Raw genomic sequence first — 22,160 nt, 5'->3', positions numbered from 1 at the left:
GTAGTGTCTGCTACCCTATACTTCTAACCCATTTGTCTGTTATGACATAGTTGTCTTTCCGACACCTGTAATGGATAGTTGTCTTTCTGAAATCTTTAGTGGCTCATTATTGCCTGCTGAATCAAATCAGAACTCCCTAGTTTAATATACAAGGCCCTTCATATCCAATTCCAGCTTACCTTTAATCTATTTTCCCTCTCCGTACCCATCCTACTGCTAATGGGTATTATATCGTCTTTATGACCTATCATTTGTTTCTTGAACATGCTTTGTTCCTTATTGCCTCTTTTTCTGCCTGTGCTAGTGTGTGCTCTCAAAATGTTCTTCCATCTTATCCCGCCCTACATTCTAACTTCCTACCCATCCTACAAGTCCAATTCCAGTGTCACGTCCCCTTTCTCAATCCTCCGGGGTAGAATTTAGATTCTGTTTTCTAGAGACAGAGTCTCGCTATGTTGCCTAGACTGACCTCAAACTCCTGGCCTCAAGCAATCCTCCCACCTCAGCCAAACAGACATGAGGGACTGTGCTCAGCCTTTTCTTAAATTAAAGTATATTGTATGGCCAGGTGTGGTGGCTCACACCTATAATCCCAGCACTTTCGGACGGTAAGGTGGGTGGATCACCGGAGGCCAGGAATTCAAGACCAGCCTGACCAATGTAGTGAAACCCTGTGTCTACTAAAAACAAAAAATACAAAATTAGCCAGGTGTGGTGGCGCATGCTTGTAATCCCAGATACCTGGGAGGCCGAGGCAGGAGAATCACTTGAACTCATGAGGTGGAGGTTGCAGTGAGCTGAGATAGTGCCATTGCACTCCAGCCTGGGCAACAAGAGCGAAACTCTGTCTCAATCAATCAAGCAATGTACATAGTATGTCTTAGTTTTGATTTAATATGAGTATGTTTGAGATCTGATCCATGGTTTTAAAAAATTGATTTCAAATACTGGAGATAAATTCTTAGGAGCTTACTTATGAAAAACTAGCAAGTGATAGTTGATATTTATAGATACGGTACTTACACAATTTATGCAATTAATATTTTCTCACAGACAAGGTTCCTTGTGTTTATGGCCGAATAACTTTTGTATAGTTTCTATGCCCATGAAATGCCTGGTAGATAGTAGGAATTCACATGTTCTGCCATGCTGGTTGCAGCACAGGACACAAAAGTTAGCATTATTTCAAAGGACTTCTACTCTACTAGGAAAGAGAGAAACATAGAAATATGGTGTTGTATGTGTTATGTTCCCCAAGATAAGTACAAGCAAAGCGCTATGGATGTTCGGAGATAAAATGTAGTTCTGGGATGATGTCAAGAAGGCAGTGGTACTTAAGCTGCTCGAGGTAGGGAAGCAACTTCATTGCTAGTTATTCCTAAGTAAGCTCTTCAGAATTTATTTCTAGTATTTGAAACGAATTCTTTAAGCCTGAGATCAATATAGTCAAACACCCGTATTTTATCAAATCTTAGGCATATCCTATACCTTTAATTTTTAAAAAATGCTGAGCACCGCTGCTTATGTCTGGGACGCTAAAGTGGGAGGATTGCTTGAGGCCAAAAGTTTGAGACCAGCCTGAGCAACATAGCAAGATCCTGCCTCTAAAGAAAAATGCTGCCAGGTGATAATTACATTTATCCCAACATCAGATATGTCAAATTGTGAAAAAGAAGCATCTTACATTTGATGAAATATGGTGGGTAAAAAATAGCGCAACGCTAAGTATAAGTGATATTTAAATTATCTGCTCTTTTGGATTAGCACAGCTACTAGCTATTAGAATATTGATTTAGATAATGGAAAGTTGACTAGCTCTACAAAATCTGTTTCAAAATAAAAGATCTACTCAAAAAAGAATGTGATGATCACTTGCTGTATTGTACAACAGAGTCAAACTGCTGTTAGACTCAGGTGACATTCACATGTTGGAGGCTATGTTGGGATGAGTCATTACAAGGCCTCTTTCATTCTTCCTCTGTGATTTTCAGGAGTTCTTCTCTGTTGAACCTGAAGAGACGCCAGCCCTCCTCAGAGGAAAGGTCTAAAGCCCCTCGACTAGTATAGTAGGCGATAGAAGACTTGTTCCAAATGACGACACGAAAGTGCATGCAGCTACACTGGGTTCGGATGGCAATCTGTTTAAAAACACACAACCAAATATTACTCTCATTTGAATGTATAGTCTTTGTCAAAAGAAACTATCATGAGAGTGAACAGGCAATCTACAGAATGGGAGAAAATTTTTGTAAGCTACCCATCTGACAAAGGGCTAATCCACAGTCTACAAAGAACTTAAAGAAATTTACAGGAAATAAAAACATCAAAAAGCGGGTGAAGGATATGAACAGACACTTCTCAAAAGGAGACATTTATGCAGCCAACAAACATATGAAAAAAAGCCCATCCTCAGTGGTCCCCAGATAAATGCATATCAAAGCCACATTGAGATACCATCTCATGCCAGTTAGAATGGCAATCATTAAAAAGTCAGGAGACAACAGGTACTGGAAAGGATGTGGAGGAATAGGAACACTTTTACACTGTTGGTGGGAGTGTAAATTAGTTCAACCATTTTGGAAGACAGTGTGGCTATTCCTGAAGGATCTAGAACTAGAAATACCATTTGACCCAGCAATCCCATTACTGGGTATATACCCAAAGGATTAGAAATCATTTTATTGTAAACATACATGCACACATAGGTTTATGGCGGCACTGTTCACAATAGCAAAGACTTGGAACAAACCCAAATGCCCATCAATGATAGACTAGATAAAGAAAATGTGGCACATCTACACCATGGAGTACTATGCAGCCATAAAGAAGGATGAGTTCATCTCCTTTGCAGAGGCATGAATGAAGCTAGAAACCATCATTCTCAGCAAACTGACACAAGAACAGAAAACCAAACACCTCATGTTCTCACTCATAAGTGGGAGTTGAGCAGAGAGAACACACAGACACAGGGAGAGAAACATCATACACTGGGGCCTTTTGGGGGTGGGTGTGGGGTTGGGGAGGGATAGCATTAGGAGAAATACCTAATGTAGATTATGGGGTGAAGGATGCAGCCGACCCCCATGGCAGGTGTATACCTGTGTAAACTGCATGCTCTGCACATGTACCCCAGAACGTACTATTTAAAAAAGTGTAATCTTTGTTAACACATATGTTTTATTGAGGGTCTACTCTGTATAAGACCCTATGTGAGTAATACTTCCAAATATATCAGTTAACTGAAATTTTCTTTAGCTATAAAAAAAGTCTCACTGTTATGAGCTTTAAAACCCCTCTTACTAAAAGCTCAAAACTGATTTGCTACCCTTTATTGTATATAAAAGGTTTACCTACCCAAAGAACACATGTTCTCATATGTTCCAAAATACAAGATGATCTTGCTTTTATAGCCTTGTAATATGCATACTGTCGGCCTGTTTTATGAATAAAAATGTCTTCTAATAACTCTCCTGCTTACTTTCACTTGATAGCAAAAAGCGTGTATAGTGTGGTTGTGGATTATATGTAAATCCATTTTAATTGAATATAGCTCATATTCTCTATATGAGTCATCTGATTTGAAAATTCAGTTTAATTTGGGTGGAAATTTGAAGTATAGGGGTTATGTTCAAATGGTGTTATTAATGATTTATGGCCTGTGAATATTTATTGAAGAAAAGGTTAATAGATAGAATATCAATACTAATTTAATACATACCTGACTCAGAATCTTCAGCATTTCAGCTCCAATACCTAGACCTTTTAAATAGACAATGCAAAATGAAAACTGAAAATTTCACTTAACCAGTTATTTGCTTTAGTTAAAAAAAATAATATCTAAAACTCTGTATCTGGTTTTTGTATATTATTAATAGCTTGTGGAAACACAACTCATGAATGCTTTCATATCTCTTTTTCCTAATTGGAATGAGGTACTAAAGGTCATAGAAGAATCTGGATTTATTTTAAAAATGAGTAAAGGCCGGACGCGGTGGCTCAAGCCTGTAATCCCAGCACTTTGGGAGGCCGAGGCGGGTGGATCATGAGGTCAAGTGATCGAGACCATCCTGGTCAACATGGTGAAACCCCGTCTCTACTAAAAATACAAAAAATTAGCTGGGCATGGTGGTGCGTGCCTGTAATCCCAGCTGCTCAGGAGGCTGAGGCAGGAGAATTGCCTGAACCCAGGAGGCGGAGGTTGCGGTGAGCTGAGATCGCGCCATTGCACTCCAGCCTGGGTAACATGAGTGAAACTCCGTCTCAAAAAAAAAAAAAAAAAGATCAGTGAAGAAGTGAGTCTCTGCCACTATTGTCTTATAACAGTATATTTCTTATCTATCTTTACTGAAAACCACCTAAAATTTAAAAGCATTTTTTAAAGATAAAAGTATACCTCTGTGGCCAGGCACGATGGCTAATACCTGTAATCCCAGCACTTTCGGAGGCCAAGCAGGAGGATCACTTGAGCCCAGGAGTTTGAGACCAGCCTGGGCAAAACAGACCCTGTTTCTACAAAAAAATGAATTAGCTGGGTGCTGTGGCACATGCCTGTAGCCCCAGCTACTTGGGTGGCTGAGGTGAGAGGATTGCTTGAGTCCAGGAGGTTGAGGTTGCAATGAGACGTGATCACACCACCGCACTCTAGCCTGGGTGACAGCAAAACCTTGTCTCAAAAACAAAATAAAAAAATATATATATAGCCATGTGATAGCTTGGCTTATTCAGACCTTAAGAGGAGCTAATAAAATGTTTTTCTAATCTGTGACTGAGTCTTCACTCCATGAAAGAATAACTAGAATAGTGATCAAACTCATTAATTATAGCAATAAGTTACATTACCTAAACCACCATATGTAAAGCCCTATCTCATTAAAATATGTCATTTTAATTTGTAAAGTATAAGTAATATCATAAACGTAGTTTTACCTTGGTAAGCTTTTGTGACATAAAAGTCCTCTAGGTAAAGGACCTTACCAATCCGCGAGTCATATGTAAAGTAGTACATGGCAAATCCAACAGTCAATTTGTCTAGGAAGATACAAGAAAGGGTGTAGAAAGATTGTGTTGAATGTTCGCCAGTTCTTTACCCCCAAATTGCATGTCTTTTGGTGTTTTTTTTAACTATCAATAAATGCTCACTGGAAAAAAATTACAGAAACGTATAACGTAGAGGGCATAAGTCCCTTAAAATACAACCTTTAGATTATAAGCCTTCTTTTTACAGTGTGGCATACGATCTTTCAAAGAATTTTAGCTGGGTGCAGTGGTTGATGGCAGTAATCCCTGTGTTTTGGGAGGCCAAGGCAGGAGGGTCGCCTGAGCTCAGGAGTTTGAGATCAGCCTGAGCAATGTAGTGACACCCTGTCTCTACAAAAAAGAATTTTAAATTAGTTGGACATAGTGACACACGTCTGTAGTCCCAGCTATTTGGGAGGCTAAGACACTTGTGCAAAGAAGTTGAAGCTGGAGGCTGCAGTGAGCCATGACCATGCCACTGCACTCCAGCCTGGGTGACAGAGCGAGACTGTCTCTTAAAACAATAATAATGCTTATACAAACATAAGTACATACCATGCATTTTCTTTAAAAAACTAGATTTATATACATATTCTTCTCTTCTGCTTAATAGTAATTATGTGCTACATGACAGTACTATGTTTTTAGCATGGAAAAAATATACTCCAGATTAAACTGAGAAGAAAGATTTACTCTACCTGATGGATTTTGTTGACTGTTTGCTTCTGCAATCAGGCAGTAGAAAAGGGGAGTGTCCCCAAAGCCATCTCTGAGTAAATCTGAAATAACAATTCATATATAGTATGTCAGAAAGTTTATAGCAGAGAGAGGGAGATGGTAGATAGGAAGCAATAGGAATTTCTCTCTCTACCTGGATAGCACTCGTATTGGTGGAAACTGAAGTGAATATTTGGGAACTCTGGAGTTAATCTGAATGTTTGCAACTTGCAGGAGGTAGGCTGGCTGGTCAACTGCAGTTAATTTGGGTCAAATTCAGCCATCAATGAGGTGGCAGCTACCCAGCACTCAGCACCCTCTGCTCCAGTCCCACGACAGGCAGCCATGGGAACAGCAACCTCTATTTCTGTAGCAGTTTGCTGGAGCAAGCGTGACCAATAAACATCTTGTCCTCAAAATACTGACGTTCTGTTTTTTGGCTGTGGATTGTTACTCTTATCACTGAGGTGAGGACTTGTAGGTTAATCGCCATTGTTTCAACTCCCAGGAGCTGAAGTAGCTTCCAGGAGATTTACTGGAGCTGCCCCGTTTTGTAAGACATTTGGGAATTGAAAACGCATATACAAGGGAATTTAGAAAGTCGCTATGTGTGACTAGAGAAAAACTCAGATAGGACCTGAGAACACATTAAGCTTTCAACTCAGGCTGCTCCCTAACACAGAGACACCCTATAATGCTTTAAAAGAAACTCCATCAAACCTTTGGGGACAAAGAGAGTCTGATTTCCAAAGTTACCATAGTATAAGTTTCAAATGTCTCGCTTTTAACAAAAATCACAAGAAATAATGGTCATTCAAAGGAATAGAATACATTAACAAAAAACATACCGGAAGAAAGCCAGATGTTTGACTTAACAAACAGCTTAAAACATCTGTCTTAAAGATGCCCAAAGAGATAACACATGCCCAAATACAGAAAAATATATAAACAAAATGATAACATAAATATAAATCATTAAAAATTCCCTTCCCCTAACATTCTGAAGCTTAAAAGTAGAACAACTGAAATGAAAAAAAAATGCACTGTACTGGAGGGATTCAAAGGCATATTTGTATAAGTCAAAGAAAGAATCCATCAACTTGAAACTAGGCCAGGTGAAATTATTGAGTCTGAAAAACAAAGGGATGAGGAAAAGTGAACAAAACCAAAAGTGTTTGTGGAACATTATCACCATAAAGTGGAGCAGGATATATCTTGTGGGACCTAACAGGAGGCGAAAGACAGACCGACAGAAAGAAAAGGAAGAAAAAAAGAAAAAGGGAGGGAGGGAAGAAAGAAGGAAGGAAGGAAGGAAAGAAAAAGGGAGGGAGGGAAAGAAAAAAAATTTGAAAAAGTAACAGCTGAAAACTTGTGGGACTTACAGGAAAGGGAAGACGGAAAGAAGAAAGAAAAAAGAGAAAAAGCAAGAAAAGAAGGAAGGAAGGGAGGGAAGAAGATTTGAAAAAATAGCTGGAAACTTTCCAACTCTAAGTAGGATACACCCAAAGAAATCCATACCTAGGCACATTATAATCAAAGTCTCAAAAGCTAAAGAGAGAATCATACACAATAATAGGCAATTTGTCATACACGAGGGATACTCAGTTAGATTACCATCTGATTACCCATCAGAAACCTTGGAAGCCAAAAAGCAGTGGACTGGCATTTAAAGTACAGGGAGCTGGGGGAGTGGGGACTGTTATCTAAGAATTTTATATTCACCAAAACTGCCCTTCAAAATGAGGGAGAAATTAAGACATTCCCAGACCGCCCCACTACCTAAACAAACAAACAAACAAACAAAACTGAAGAAGATTATTACCATTAGGCCTACCTAGCAAGAAATGCCAAAAGGGGTGTTTCAGGCTGAAATGAAAGTAAGGTAGACGGTAACTCAAAGTTGTATGAATAAAAATGTCTGGTAAGGAGATACATGAGCATAATAAGTAGTAGTACTGTAATTGTGTTTATACAGTTGACCCTTCAACAATATAGGTTGGAACTGTGCAAGTACACTTATACATGGATTTTTTCAAACACAGATCAAAAACAGAATATTCATTGGAGGAGAAACCCAAATATGCAGAGAACTGACTTTTCATATATGTGAGTTCAGTAAGACTCACTGCAGGACTTGACTATGCATGGATTTGGGTATATGCAGTGGGTCCTGGAACCAATCCCCTGCATATACTGAGAGATGACCCTAACTCCACATTTTGTTTTCTACATTGTTTAAAAGACAAATGCATACGAATAATTATGAACTTTTATTTTTTTGAGACAGAGTCTTGCTTACCCAGGCTGGAGTGCAGTGGAATGATCTCAGCTCACCACAACCTCTGCCACCTGGGTTCAAGCAGTTCTCATGCCTCAGCCTCCCATGTAGCTGGGACTACAGGCATCTGCCACCATGCCCATCTATTTTTTTACAAAGTATTTTTAGTAGAGATGGAGTTTTGCCATGTTGGCCAGGCTAGTCTCAAAATCCTGCCACAAGTGATCCACCCACCTCTGCCTCCCAAAGTGCTGGGATTACAGGTGTGAGTCACCATGCCCAGCCTAATGTATGCTATTTGGCACCCAATGTTTAAAGATGAAATCTCTGACATCAATAACAGAAGCGGGGAACAGACTCACTGCAGGACTTGAGTTTGCATGTATTTGGGCCTTTCATATATATATTCGCATATATATGAAGAATTTTTGTATGATATGGAAGTTAAGTTGATTTAAATTCAAATTAGATTGTTATAACCATCAAATGTAATCCCCATGGTAAACAAAAAGAAAATGTCTATAAAATATACATATAAGGAAATGAGAAGGAATGAAAGTGTTTCACTACAAAAATAAAACCCAAGTAAAGGACTAATGGAGGAAAGTAAGGACAACCAAAACCTTTAAGGCATATGGAAAACAAACAGTTAAACAATACAGGTGAGTCCTTCCTTATGAGTGATTACTTTAAATGTAAACAGATTAAACACTTCTGCTAAAACACAGAGATAGGCAGAATGGATTAAGGGGGAAAAAACCAAATAAACATGATCCAAGTATATACTGTCTATAGGAGACACACTGTAGATCCACAGTCACAAATATGTTGAAAATGAAATGATGGGAAAATATGTTTCACGCAAATAGTAAACAAAAGAGAGCTAGGGTGGCTGTACTAGTATCAAACAAAATAGACTTTAAGTCAAAATCAAAGGACATTACGAAATGATAAAGGGGTTAATTCACCAAGAACATATAGCATTTATAAATACATTTATAAATACACATGCATTGAACATCACAGCTCCAAAATATATGAAGCAAACACCGACAGAACTGGAGAAGAAGTACACAGAGAGATAATAATAGGAGATTCACTACCCCACTTTCAGTAATACTTAGGACAATCAGACAGAAAAGTAGATGACTTGAACACTATAGACCAATTGCACCTAACAGACATATACAGAAAACTCTATCCAACTACAACAGAATACACATTTTTTTGTCAAGTCCACATGGAGCTTTCTTTAGGATAGATACATTAGGTTATATACCAAGTCTTAATAAATTTTAAAATGTCAAAATCACACAAAGTTTTTTTTCTAACCACAGTACAATGATACTAGAAATCAAGAGCAGGAAAAAAACTTGAGAAATTTACAAATATGTGAAAAGTAAACAACACACTGTAAACAACCACTGAGTCAAAGAGGAAAGTATAAGGGAAATAGGAAAACACTTAAATGAATGAAAATGGAAACACAAGAAACAAAAGCTTATGAGATGCAGTGAAAGTAGTGCTCAGAGAGAAAAGTATAGCTGTAAATGCCATGTTTTTTAAAAAAGAAAAATGATCTAAAACAATAATCTAACTTTATGCCTTAAGGAAGTAGAAGAAGAAGAGCAAACTAAGCCCAAAGCTTGCAGAAGGAAGGTAATAATAAAAATTGGGTAGAGATAAATTAGAAGATAGAAAAAATATGGAGAAAATCAGTGAAGGTTGATTATTTGAAAAGATCAAAATTGACAGCTAGACTGACAAAGAGGATGCAAATAATTAAAATCAGAAATGAAAAGAAGGACATTGCTGCCAACATTACAACATTGAAAGGGAATATAAGAAAATATTATGATTTATATAACAAGAAATTGGATAATATAGAAGAAATGGACACATTCCTTCAAACATACCAATTACCTAAACCTCCTTAAGAAGAAACAGAAAATCTCAACAGCACTGCAAGAGTTTGAGTCAGTAATCAGAGATCTCCCAACAAGAAAAGTAAGGAACTGAATGGCCTCATCCGTGTTGAATTCTACCAAGCATTTACAGAAGAATTAATATTAGTCTTTCCCAAACTCTTCCCCAAAAAATGGAGAGACAGGAACACTTTGTGATTAATTCTGTGAGGCCAGCATTACTCTGATTCCAAAGGCAGTCAAAGACATCAGAACAAAGTTACAGGCCAATATTCCTTAATAATGTAGGTTAAAAAATTCTCCACCAAAGAGCAAATTGACCCAACAACATATAAAGGGATTATTCACCATAATAAAGTGTGATTTATCCTAGGAATGTAAGGGTGCAACAACATAAGAATATCAATGTAATATATTAATGAAACAAAGGGGGAAAACCCACATAATCATTTCAATGATTGCCAGAAAGGCATTTGACTAAAGCACAGCACTTTCATAATAAAAGATTTCATAAAAGTAGGAATAGAACGACATTCCTCAACATGATACAGTGTGCTTATGAAACCACGTTATACCAATGGTGAATGCCTGAAACCATACCCCCTAAGATTAGGAACAAGACAAAGATTCTCATTGTATTCAACGTTGTACTGGAAGTTATGGCCAGAGCTATTAGACAAGAAAAAGTAAATAAAAACCATCCATAGACCAGGTGCAGTGGCTCACACCTGTAATTCCAACACTTTGGGAGGCCAAGGTGGGTGGATCACCTGAGGTCAGGAGTTCATGACCAGCCTGGCCAAGATGGCGAAACCCCATCTCTACTAAAAATGCAAAAATTAGTTAAGTGTGGTGGTGTGCACCTGTAATCCCAGCCACTTGGGAGGCTGAGGCAGGAGAATCGCTTGGACCTGGGAAGTGGAGGTTGCAGTGAGCCAACATTGCACCACTGCACTCCAGCCTGGTTGACAGAGTGAGACTCCGTCACAAGAAAAAAAAAATATTAGTAGAAAGGTAAAGGTAAAACTATCTTTATTTGCAGATCACATGATTCTATATAGAGCAGATCACATGATTCTATATAGAGAAAATTGCAAATAATCCAAGAGAAAGCTGCTAGAGCTGATAAACAAATTCAGCAATGTTGCAGGGTACAAGATCAACAAATAAAAGTAAGTTGTGTTTCTATATACAGGCAAAACCAAAACAAACAAACAAAAACAAAAAAATAAATTAGGAGAGCAGTACCATTTACAATAACCCCTAAAAAAATTGAATACCTAGGAATAAATTTAATTAAGGAGGTTAAAAACTTGTATTCTGAAAACTATAAAACATTGCTGAAAGAAACTGGAAAAGATCCAAAGAATTTTTTTTTTTTAAATCCCCTGTATATGCATAGGAAGACAACATTGCTAGGATGCCAATACTAAGAAAAATGATCTACATATTTAATGCAGTCCCTATTAAAATTCCAACAGCCTTTTTCGCAGAAATAGAAAAGCTGATTCTCAAATTCACATGGAATTCCAAGGGGACCCAAATAGCCAAAGCAATCTCGAAAGCAAAGAATAATATTGGAGGACTCACACTTCCTGACTTTGAAACTTATGACAAAGCTGCAGCAATTAATACTGTATGGTGGTGACAAAAGGACAGACATGTAGACCAACAGAATGGAGACCTCAGAAACAAACCCTCACACATCTGATCCACTGATTTTTGACAAGGGTGCTGTGACCATCCATGTGGAAAAGGACTGTCTTTCAACAAACGGTGCTAGAGAAATGGAATATCCACATGCAAAATAATGAAGTTAGACCCTTTACTTCACATCATGTACAAAATTTAACTCAAAACAGATCAAATACCTCAATGTAAGTGCTAAATCTATAAAACTCTTAGAAGAAACATGGGAAATCTTCAAGACATTGGATTTAGCAATGATTTCTTGGATATAACACCAAAAGCACAAGTGACAAAATAATAAGCAATTTGGACTTTATCAAAATTAAAATATTTTGTATGTGTCAGGATAATATCAAGAGAGTAAAAAGGCAACCCATGGAATGGGGGAAAGTATTGGAAATAATATCTGATAAAGGATTAATATCCAGAATACATAAAGGACTCCTACAACTCAACAACAACAAAATGAATCAACTGAATTAAAAAATGAGCAATTATCATAGACACTTCACAAGGAAGATATACAAAGGGTCAATAAGCACATGAAAAGGTGTTCAACATCACTAATCATTAGTGAAATGCACATCAAAACACAATGCGATACCACTTCACACCCAGTAGTTTGGGTATTAAAAAAAAACAAAAATAAGTGTTGGTGAGGATGTGGAGAAATTAGAACCCTTGTGCATTGCTAATGAGAATGTAAAATGATGCAGCTGTTGTGGAAAACAGTAGTGAGGCCCCTCAAAGAAACCCAAAATTATTATATGATCCAGCAATTCCACTTCTAGGTATGTGCCTAAAAGAATGAAAGCAGCAACTCAGACAGACACTTGTACACCAGTATTTCACAGCAGCATTATTCACAATAGCCAAAATTTGGAAACAGCCCAAATGTATATTGATGGATGAATGGATAAACAAAATGTCATATATATACATATATATCTATATCACATTGTATATACACGTACAATGGAATGTTATTCAGTTTTGAAAAGGAAAGAAATTCAGATACAGGCTTCAACTTGGATAAACCTTGAAACATTATGCTAAGTGAAATAAGGCAGACACACAAAGACAAATATGGTATGTTTCCAGTCATATGAGGTACCTAGAATAGGCAAATTTATAGAGATAGAAAGTAGAATGGTAGTTATGAGAACCAGGGGGGAGGGAGGTCGGCAATGAGGAATTATTGTTGAATGGTTACAGAGCTTCAGTTGAGGTGATGTAAAGATCTGGAGATAGATACTGGTGCTGGATGTATTGAATGTCACTGAATTCTACAGTTACAAATGGTTAAAATGATGCGTGTATTTAATCATATTTTTAGAAAGTTTACAACAATAGGTAAGAGTAAACAAAAATCATATATCTCACCTGCCTCTATACAAGTACACATGGACATTTTAAGATAAAAACAGGACTGAGGACATTATGAAATTACTGCAATTTAAATATATACTGAAATTCTAAGGCAGAATGCTGGAGTATAGAAAGCATTTTGTTGTTTGTTATGATTGTTACATATTACCCTGAGCAGCATTTTTCTAACTACAATGAAATAGTGTAGGTGCATTATCTCAACACAGTACAGATTGAGTATTCCTTATCCAAAATTCTTGGGACCAGAAGTGTTTTGAATGTCTGATTTTTTTTTTTAAATATATGTCATCCTATACTTACCAGTTGAGCATCCCTAATCTGAAATCTGAAATGCTCCAATGAACATTTCGAGTGTCACTCCAGTGCTCAAAACTTTTCTGACTTTGGAGCACTTCAGATTTCAGATTCTCAGATTAGAGATGCTCAAATTTTTATGCTGTTCCAGTTAAAGTACTGCTTTCATAGAGTGTACACTACTTTCAGCTTTGTATTTCTTACCATTTATTTTAAGCCAACAAAATTACTATTTAGTTAACATTCTGGTCATGTTAATGATCAAGAATAAGGACATAAGTATCATCACATAAGCTAACTGATCTATGACCTATGCAGCTCAGAGTTCTATTTCTGACCAAGGCACTAAGACTGGTTTGTTAAGGAATGGTGCAAAAGACTCCACAAAGCATCCCATGACTTCTTTCTGAATCTGTCTCCCACTATTACAGTGAAAGCATTTATATCCTTGGTAGAATGTTCTCAGTTTATTACATGCATTCTGAAGTATTCAGCTTCAAGGAGTTAACCTTCGTCAATTCATCTAGATTTTGATAACTGTCTTCACCTAGTCTTTGCCATTTGTAATTTTATATATGTTAATAATCTTTTCTCTTCGTCTTCATATTACTGCCTAAAATGTTCTAATTCATCACAAAGCACTAGCCTATCCCATTAATCTTGATGACTATCAAAATGTAGTAAATACTTTGAAAATATTTTAAATCATTTTGCTTTTGTCAATTTCATTGTATCAAGCCACTACCAACATACTGGGTGTTAAATTATCCTTTTTTGACCAATAACACTCCTCGTTTTACATTCTGAAACAGCTGAACTCTATTGCAGCGGTAAAGGTAGAAGATCTGTTAAATATCAATTTCGTACTATAAATGGGGAAAATAGAAAATAGTGGAGCACTGACAAAGCTATCAAATTTATGTCCTGTACATGTTAGTAATGGTGTCATCTTTATGTACCAGGAACAATTGCTTTTACGTATCTAGGTAGTACTGTGTGTTTCTTTTTCTTGCTCTGAAAACACAACAAAACATCTTACCAGCTGCTGTTAACTTCATCGTACCTAGCATGTTTTCACAGGCAGCCAATTCCTGTTAAAGTAGATAAAACCTTCAGTTTATGATTTAGCAATAAATTATTAAAACTATAATCATCATAATTGTATTAAACATTTATTGACATGTGATGTCCTGGGCAGTGTTAAAAGTTAGTCAGACTTAATCCCAGACATCTAGAAACAAAATCTAAAACAGTAATGCAACAAAAGGATGTATATATATTACTAGAGAGAGAGAGATTAACTATGTTGATACCTCACACATATGAATGTCAATTATCAAGGTTAGTAGCATTGAATGCAGCCAGAAACTGGGAAGTAAAGCAGAAAAGGTTACTGAGCATTTAAGGCAGATGTCATAAAGTTAATGTATTATGAAGCTCATAGACTTTTCAGAAAAGTCTCTCAGATGTTGGTCTGTGAGATGTTTTTGCCAGTTTAAGTTTAGGCTTTTTTATCATGGCTTTTTACTATATCATTTTTTTTTTTACATATTCAGATTATTTTCTTCATGGTTTATATCTCATGCTTGGAAAGGTTACAAAATTCACTCTTGTTTTCTTTTCAAGTTTATAACATTAATAATTGATTTGTTCAAATTTTTTGGTGTGAGAAGTTAGGTAGAATTTCACCTTTATCTTTTCCTCCCAATTGCCCAACAGCACCTACTCAATAACCCATCTTGGCTGACTTGAAATGTCCCTTTTATCATACTACATCCATATATACAGTCATCCCTTGGTATCTAAAGGAGATTAGTTTCAGGACCTGCTCCCTCAACGCCAGGATACCAAAATCTGAGGGTGTTTAAGTCCCTGATATAGCATACTATTTGCATATACCCCATGTACATTCTCTCATATACTTTAATTCATCTCTGTATTACTTATAACATCTAATACGGTGTAAATATTATGTAAATAGTTATACTGTATTGTGTAGGAAATAATGACAAGAAAAAGTCTGTCCATGTTCAGTACAGTTACAATTTTCAATCCATGGCTGTTTGAATCTACAGATGCACAAACCATGGATACAGAAGGCTGACTATGTACTTAAGAGTCTGAACTCTCCATTCTGTCCCATTGATCTATCTTCGCACTAGTTACCATAGTGTTTTAATTACTTACAGTTTTATAATATCTGATATAGATTATCTCCTCTTATTACTCTTCTTTTTTGAATTTCTAAAATTTTTTCTATGTGAAAATTTGGAGATTTTGACTGGAATTGCATTAAACTTTTAATGGAAATAAGCTTTTAAAATATAGGAGGACAGCAAGGGCCAGATTACATAGAGCATTAGTAAGAAGATTCAATTTTATCCTCAAGACAAGCAGAAGCTCAATGTAGCTTTAAGCATTTTCGGCTGCTGTGCAGAGACTGGATTGGGCAGGGAGGACAATATTTATGTCGATACCTCCCCTAAGATGCTGCAAGCAACCTGAGGGCAGAGACTGTAATCCAAGAATCCTTATATCTTTTATACTACTTGGTATATAATCTTCCTCTAATATGCATTCAATGTTTGTAGAATGAACAGAAATCAAATATTCATACTACCCAGCACCATCTGTGGATTACCATGGTCCAAAGCCACACTTTAAGGACTACCACAATAAAAAGCTTTAGAAATTCTCATAAACAAGAAGTTATGGCTGCCTGGCAATGAAATGACTAGGTTCCCAAATAATGCTGTGATGTGGTGATTAAGAATAGTATAAAAGGAGTGCATATAGAGAATACTTTGAACCGGACAGTCAATAAAACCTGCAACACATTCAGCTAAGCAATTACTGTGATTGCTAACTCTAATAAATTCCTGTGCAAAGAGAGACTGTTTTGCAAACTTAGCAATGAACAGGAGTTAGAATGAATGGACATAAATTATTAAGAAGAATGTAAAAGTCAAAGCCAATTAATCATTACATACATGTATGTGAGACAGAGTAAGTAATTTAGCTTTTCTATTATTTTGGCACAATGAATCCTTATTAAAATTACTCCCAATAAACTTCTGATGTATTCTCAGATACATGTGACAAATTAAAAGGTAAATGTGGCCAGAAACCCTACAGATAGTTTCACTGAAATGGGGTAGTCTAGTGACATATTATTGCCTTGGTGACGATGATGGGCCTTGCTTGGAAAGCTAGGACAAGTACATTTGTCCAGGTAAATAGATTAATTTTTCATTCAACAACAAATTTATTAATTGCCAACCAGCTGTCAGATGCTAGAACTACAAAAATCTCTTTAAAAGATGTTTTCTACCACCTGGAAGAATGTGAATCTGTAATAATATGTCGGGCGTAGTATTTTGATGGACGATCTAATAATTCAGATTAATGTCAGTTAGAGAGACGATGTGAGAATTTGTGGAAATGGAATAGAATGTAAGCTATAAAAGGATAGATAACCCAATTCTTACAGGTCTGTAACCAGGCCTAGAATCGCTTCGATAGGTAGATTTCACTAGAAAACTATGGGCATTTTATTTCGGCCATTAAAACACACTCTCCAAAGGGAACAGAAACTTGGCCCGACTTAGATAAGATTTAAATATATTAGTGAGGAGATTAAAATGTTTTCATTATAAAACTCTTATGAGATTTGGATATCTATAATCTGGGCCTTTTTCCAACCACATATTTACTCCATAAACAGTCTGGTCTACTGCTTTACATGCTTTATATGGAATTGTGTAGGTTGTCCATCACATAAATGATTGCTTTTAGCACCACAGAACTTCAGCACGGTAACTGTGACTACTAGATAGCTTGTCCCTTTAATTAACTGGAATGGTTTCCAAGGAAGCCATTAAAATAAACATTTAAATGAGAAATATGTAACCAAATCCTTTGGCTCCTGGGGGTTTTTGGTGGATGGGCTTCAGTGATCAATGAACTATCTGAAAAAGTATACAAAATTTGTTGCATGCGAATATTGTTTTTGGGGCAGTTGATCATCAGTTTCTACAAGTAGGTTTGGTCTTAGAAGCAATGAGACTCCCTACCCCCAAATCTTAGCGACTAATATCTGAAATTCTACCATTGGAGGTTCATTTGTTGAAGGTGAGCATTTCTCTTCTTTAAGATGCTCTTTTAAAGTTAAAATGTCCCCAAGAAAGAGAACACATTCAGTCCCTAAAATTTCTAGGAATTGGTTCCCCCATAACTTTTTGAGCCCCTTACTGTATGCCAAGCAATTTATGTGCAATCATTTTATGTTATTGGTTCATAACAACAATGTTTTGAAATACATGTTGCTATAATCTTGGTTTTAGATCCAGAAAATGAAGAGTAAAGAGGTTAGGTAACTACCAGAGGTTATGTACACAGGTCATAACTAGCAGAGGCAGAATTCGAACCCCAGCTATGCCTCCCTTACTGTTTTAGCCCTACACGAATGCCGTGAGGCTCCACGCAATAAGAACAGGCTTACTTCAATCAGACGTAAAATTTCTGAGCAGTCTTCGGCCTTTGCAGTTCTTATTTGTAAATAATCCATGCTTGTTTGCCTCATGGCCAGTTGGCTCACACTTGCCTGGCTCCTGCCTGGTTGACTCAGGCCTGGTTGGCTTACAACTAAGTGGTTCCCTTCTGGTTGGCTCAGGCCTGGGTGACTCGGGCCCGGTTCATATGTTCCTGGTTGACCTCTGCTTGGATGGCTCAAGCCCGATCGGCTCTTACTTGATTGGCTAGTGCCTGGTTGCTTCATGCCTAGTTGCCACATGCCTGGTTTACTGGTGTTTGGTAGGCTTGGGACTGGTTGGCTGGTGCCTACTTGTCTCATGCTTCGCTGGCTCCTACCTGACTGGCTCGCGTCTAGCTGCCCCATCACTGGGGGGCCTGGTGGAGATGGACCTGGTTGGCTTATGCCTGCTTCACTCAGTACCAGTTGGCTCAGGTCTTGTTGCCACATGCCTGGTTGGTTCCCACCTGATTGCTGTGTGCCTGGTTGTTGCACGCCAGGTTGGTTAATGTCTTGTAGGTTTGTACTTGATTGTCTCATGCCAGCTTGGCTCATGCTTGTTTGTTTCATGTCCACTTGTTTCGTGTCATATATGCTTGCACTCCATTGGCTTATGTCCAATTGGCTCTTACTATGTAAGCTTGAGCTTGACCGGCTTATGTCTATTTGGTTAGAATCTGATAAACTCAATTGGCTCGTGCCTGGCTCGCTCACGCCTGTTTGGTTCCTACTTGATTCGTTAGGGTCTGGTTGCCTGGGGACTTGCTCGCTCACGCCTGGTTGACTGATGTGTGGTTGGCTAGGGACTGGTTGGCTCAAGTCTGTTTGCCTTGTGTCTGGTTGGCTCTTGCCTATCTGGCTTGTGCCTGATTGGTTGGTGCCTACTTGACTCATGCTTGGTTGGCTCCCACCTGACGGGCTGTCCAGTTGCCACATCACTTTGTGGCGCACACCTGATTTGGTCTGGTTTTTTTGCTTCAAGCTTGATTTTCTGGGGCCTGATTGGCTTGGGCCTGGTTGCGATGGGCGTGGTTGGCTTAGGCGTGCTTCATTCAGGACTAGTTGCCTTAGGCCTTGTTGCAGCATGCCTGGTTGTCTCCTAGCTAATTGCCGTCTGCCCAATTGTTTCATGCCACGTTGCTTTATGTCTGGTAGGCTTGTACCTGATTGCCTCACGCCAGCTTGCCCCATGCTTGGTTGTTTACGTCCACTTGGCTTGCACTCTATTGGTTCATATCCAACTGGTTCATACCAAGTAAGCTTGTGCTTGGCTGGTTTATGTCTTTTTGGTTGGAATCTGATAAACTCGATTGGTTTGTGCCTGATTAGTTCATGCCCAGTTGATCCCTGCTTGGTGGACTAAGGATGGGTTGGCAGATGATGGGTGGGCAGACAACTGATTGGCTGATGACTGTCTTGATGGAACAGGATCCCTTAACTGTAGTGCTGTGGTGGGAGGCTGTTGGTGTTCCCAATTCTTCTCAACTTGATTTTCACTTTGCGGTACCCCTCTGTCAAGGCGGGAATTGGAAAAAGAGAGGACCACCTCAGGAAGATTATTGATGCCTCCGATTTGCTGGAGTTGATTTCACCAGCGATCACAGCTGCAAACTTGGCGGAGATTCAGGTTGTCATCTGGCCTTTCCCTGCCAAAAGGGCGGAAGTAAAGGGAAGAAGAAAATGATCCTGGAGGAGTGTAACCACCAGTCCACTCTTGCATGGTCCTTGCGTCATAGTGCGGAAGTCACAATGCCGGTATCAACGTGCCTACGTGCTCCCCCGTGTGGTGAGGGAGGGGCGAAGCAGGGCTCGCTGGACCACTTTATTTCAGCCTCTCTTAAGAGCTTAAAATGGTGAAGTCAGAGGCTAGAAGGAGTCTCAGAGCATATGCTTGGCACTCTCGAGTGCCTGCTGTTTTACCCAATTCAAAGAAACTTGCCCTAACTCCCCTCCCTTTCCCTACACCCCATACCTCAAATAATTCAATTCCTATTTCCGTCCTGATTTTTCGCTTACCCTGGAAACTAATTGTCCTGATGAGGTACTTAAGTCTCGAATCCAGACAATACTTCTGTAAAAATAATCATAGCTGGGCTGGGCGCGGTGGCTCAGGTCTATAATCCCAGCACTTTGGGAGGCCGAGGCGGGTGGATCGCCTGAGCTCAGGAGTTCAAGACCAGCCTGGCCAACATAGTGAAACCCCGTCTCCACTAAGAATACAAAAATTTAACTGGGCGTGGTGGCGGACACCTGTAATCCCAGCTACTTAGGAGGCTGAGGCAGGAGAATCGCTTGAACCCAGGAGGTGGAAGTTGCAGTGAGCTGAGATTGCACCATTGCACTCTAGCCTTGGCAACAAAAGCAAAACAACTTCTCAAAAAACATTTACATATATATTATGTATATAATATATATGTCAATATTTTATATATATATTCTAATATATGTTAAATATATATTATATTATAATATATATTACATTACAATATATGTTAAATATATAATATAATATATATTAAACATATAGCTACAGCTACCATTTACTGAGTTATTTTATGGCCTAGGCTCAGTGGAATGTATGTTACATTTTCTTGTTCAATCCATATCAACCCTATTATCCCCAATTGTGAGCAAATTGACTCAAAAGATTTGGTTATCTCCCCAAGGCTTCATAAAAGTTGGTTGAGAGCCTGCATTCAGACCCAGATCTATGTGACTCACTTTCCAGGCTTTTTATTATTATCATTTTAACAGCGGGCTTACTTCCTCAACAATGTATATTATATAATTGGTTCTAATATTGTTTTAGATGGAATGTCTTTTATCTTTTAAATATAGCAGAGAACTTTAGTTGAGGCTGTTCTAAGTCTCACACTGTGTTAACGGCTTTACATATGCATTATCTCACTTAATCATCAGAATAACCCTGTGATGTATGTATCGTTAGTCCCCATTTTACCAATAAACTGGAAGTTAGATTAACTAAGTTTCCCAAGTATAGTAAACGGGGAATGGGGGTGGGGTCCAAGGCTCATCCCATAGACAGAAGCATTCAATGTGAAGAGCCCAGTCACTGTTAGGCCTATGCTGGCTATAAATTGTACCTAGAGAGCCTATCTTCTTACATGACAAGCAGACCAAGTCACATCACAGAACTATGTCAAGCCTAATACAAATTAGATGTAGGTATGTTGCTGCTTTTCATCTACCTTATAATAGAAATGAGAGCTAGTATTTAGTGAATTATTTCTGTGGTGTCTAGCATGGTTCTAAGTTCACTCATATTAACCCAATCCTCATAACAATCCACTGAGGTAGGATATAGTCTTATACTCATTTTTCAAGTAAAGAAACAGATTAAGAGAGGTTAAGTAACTTGACACAGGTCACACAGATAAAAGTCCAGACAAAACAAGGAAAACCCAGTTATTTTGTTTTCTTCTGAAATGTAGAAGAGATGAAATAATTTTTCTGTTTGTTTTACAAAATCAAACAATTTGCATAATTTATTGTGAGAATGGATGCAGTTTGTTTTTTGCTTTCTTAGAGGAAGAGGCAAGTGATAGGTTTCTGGTTGATGCCTTTAAGTAAATTTAAAAAAATGCAGTTTCATAATCTAGAATTGGTTAACAAATTTCTTTTGCATTTTGATTTTGGCTCATGAATCTTTACATGAGTTTAAGACTATTTAGATATTTGTTTTTTGTTATTTTTAAATAATATTGGGTTTGAACACAATGCAAATGTGTTTTTAAGGGAACATACACAAACATATTTTTGCTTAAAGTTACTTATTAGCACAATTTGTCCCATCTTGGAAACTCAGAATAAGACTGCCTCCATCAACCATTTATAAATCCACCTGAACTGGTTCACCATCAGCGAAAAAGTACTTTTTAGACTATTTTTAAAAAAGCTTCAGTAGTCATTCTTTGCCACAGGCGGCAGTGTTATCCAGCTTAGGAACCAAAAATGTAAGTAATATTGTAAGCTTGTTCATTTTTCATAAAAGTATACATGCTATTTGAATTTGAAGTTTTATTTTATTCCAGATTTTATCAGAAAATTTCTAAAAGCTAATCTTAGTTTTAATATACTACTTTATTAAGTATCTAGTTTAGGTAGTGAGTTTTGTAAGCCAAGACTTCCCAAATTCTGTTTCTAAAACTTGAAAATGTACATGCATTGTCTGCTCTACCAAAATGTTTTGAATTAATATAACATATGAAGCAACCCCTCAGAGATCTAAAACTATGGATGTATTTACACATTTAAAGTCTAATGACTATAATAGAGACAATCCCCATTTCCTGTAGGTGCT

General features: G+C 37.8%; 1 protein-coding gene across 1 annotated transcript; it reads right to left on the bottom strand.

Annotated features, from left to right (window-relative positions):
- Positions 1 to 807: 807 nt before the first annotated feature.
- Positions 808 to 19,173, bottom strand: SATL1 (spermidine/spermine N1-acetyl transferase like 1). Its single transcript, XM_017517922.2, is given in 7 exon segments — positions 808 to 2,138; positions 3,719 to 3,759; positions 4,927 to 5,028; positions 5,715 to 5,795; positions 14,348 to 14,399; positions 17,810 to 19,044; positions 19,047 to 19,173. Coding segments are annotated over 7 exon segments (1,809 nt in total). The 3' UTR covers positions 808 to 1,967.
- Positions 19,174 to 22,160: the final 2,987 nt, after the last annotated feature.

This window comes from Cebus imitator, unplaced genomic scaffold (genome assembly GCF_001604975.1).
Source record: "Cebus imitator isolate Cc_AM_T3 unplaced genomic scaffold, Cebus_imitator-1.0 Scaffold653, whole genome shotgun sequence".
NCBI classification, from domain to species: Eukaryota; Metazoa; Chordata; class Mammalia; order Primates; family Cebidae; genus Cebus; species Cebus imitator.
Note: the sequence above shows the minus strand (reverse complement) of the source record. Positions and strands in the feature narration are given on the sequence as shown.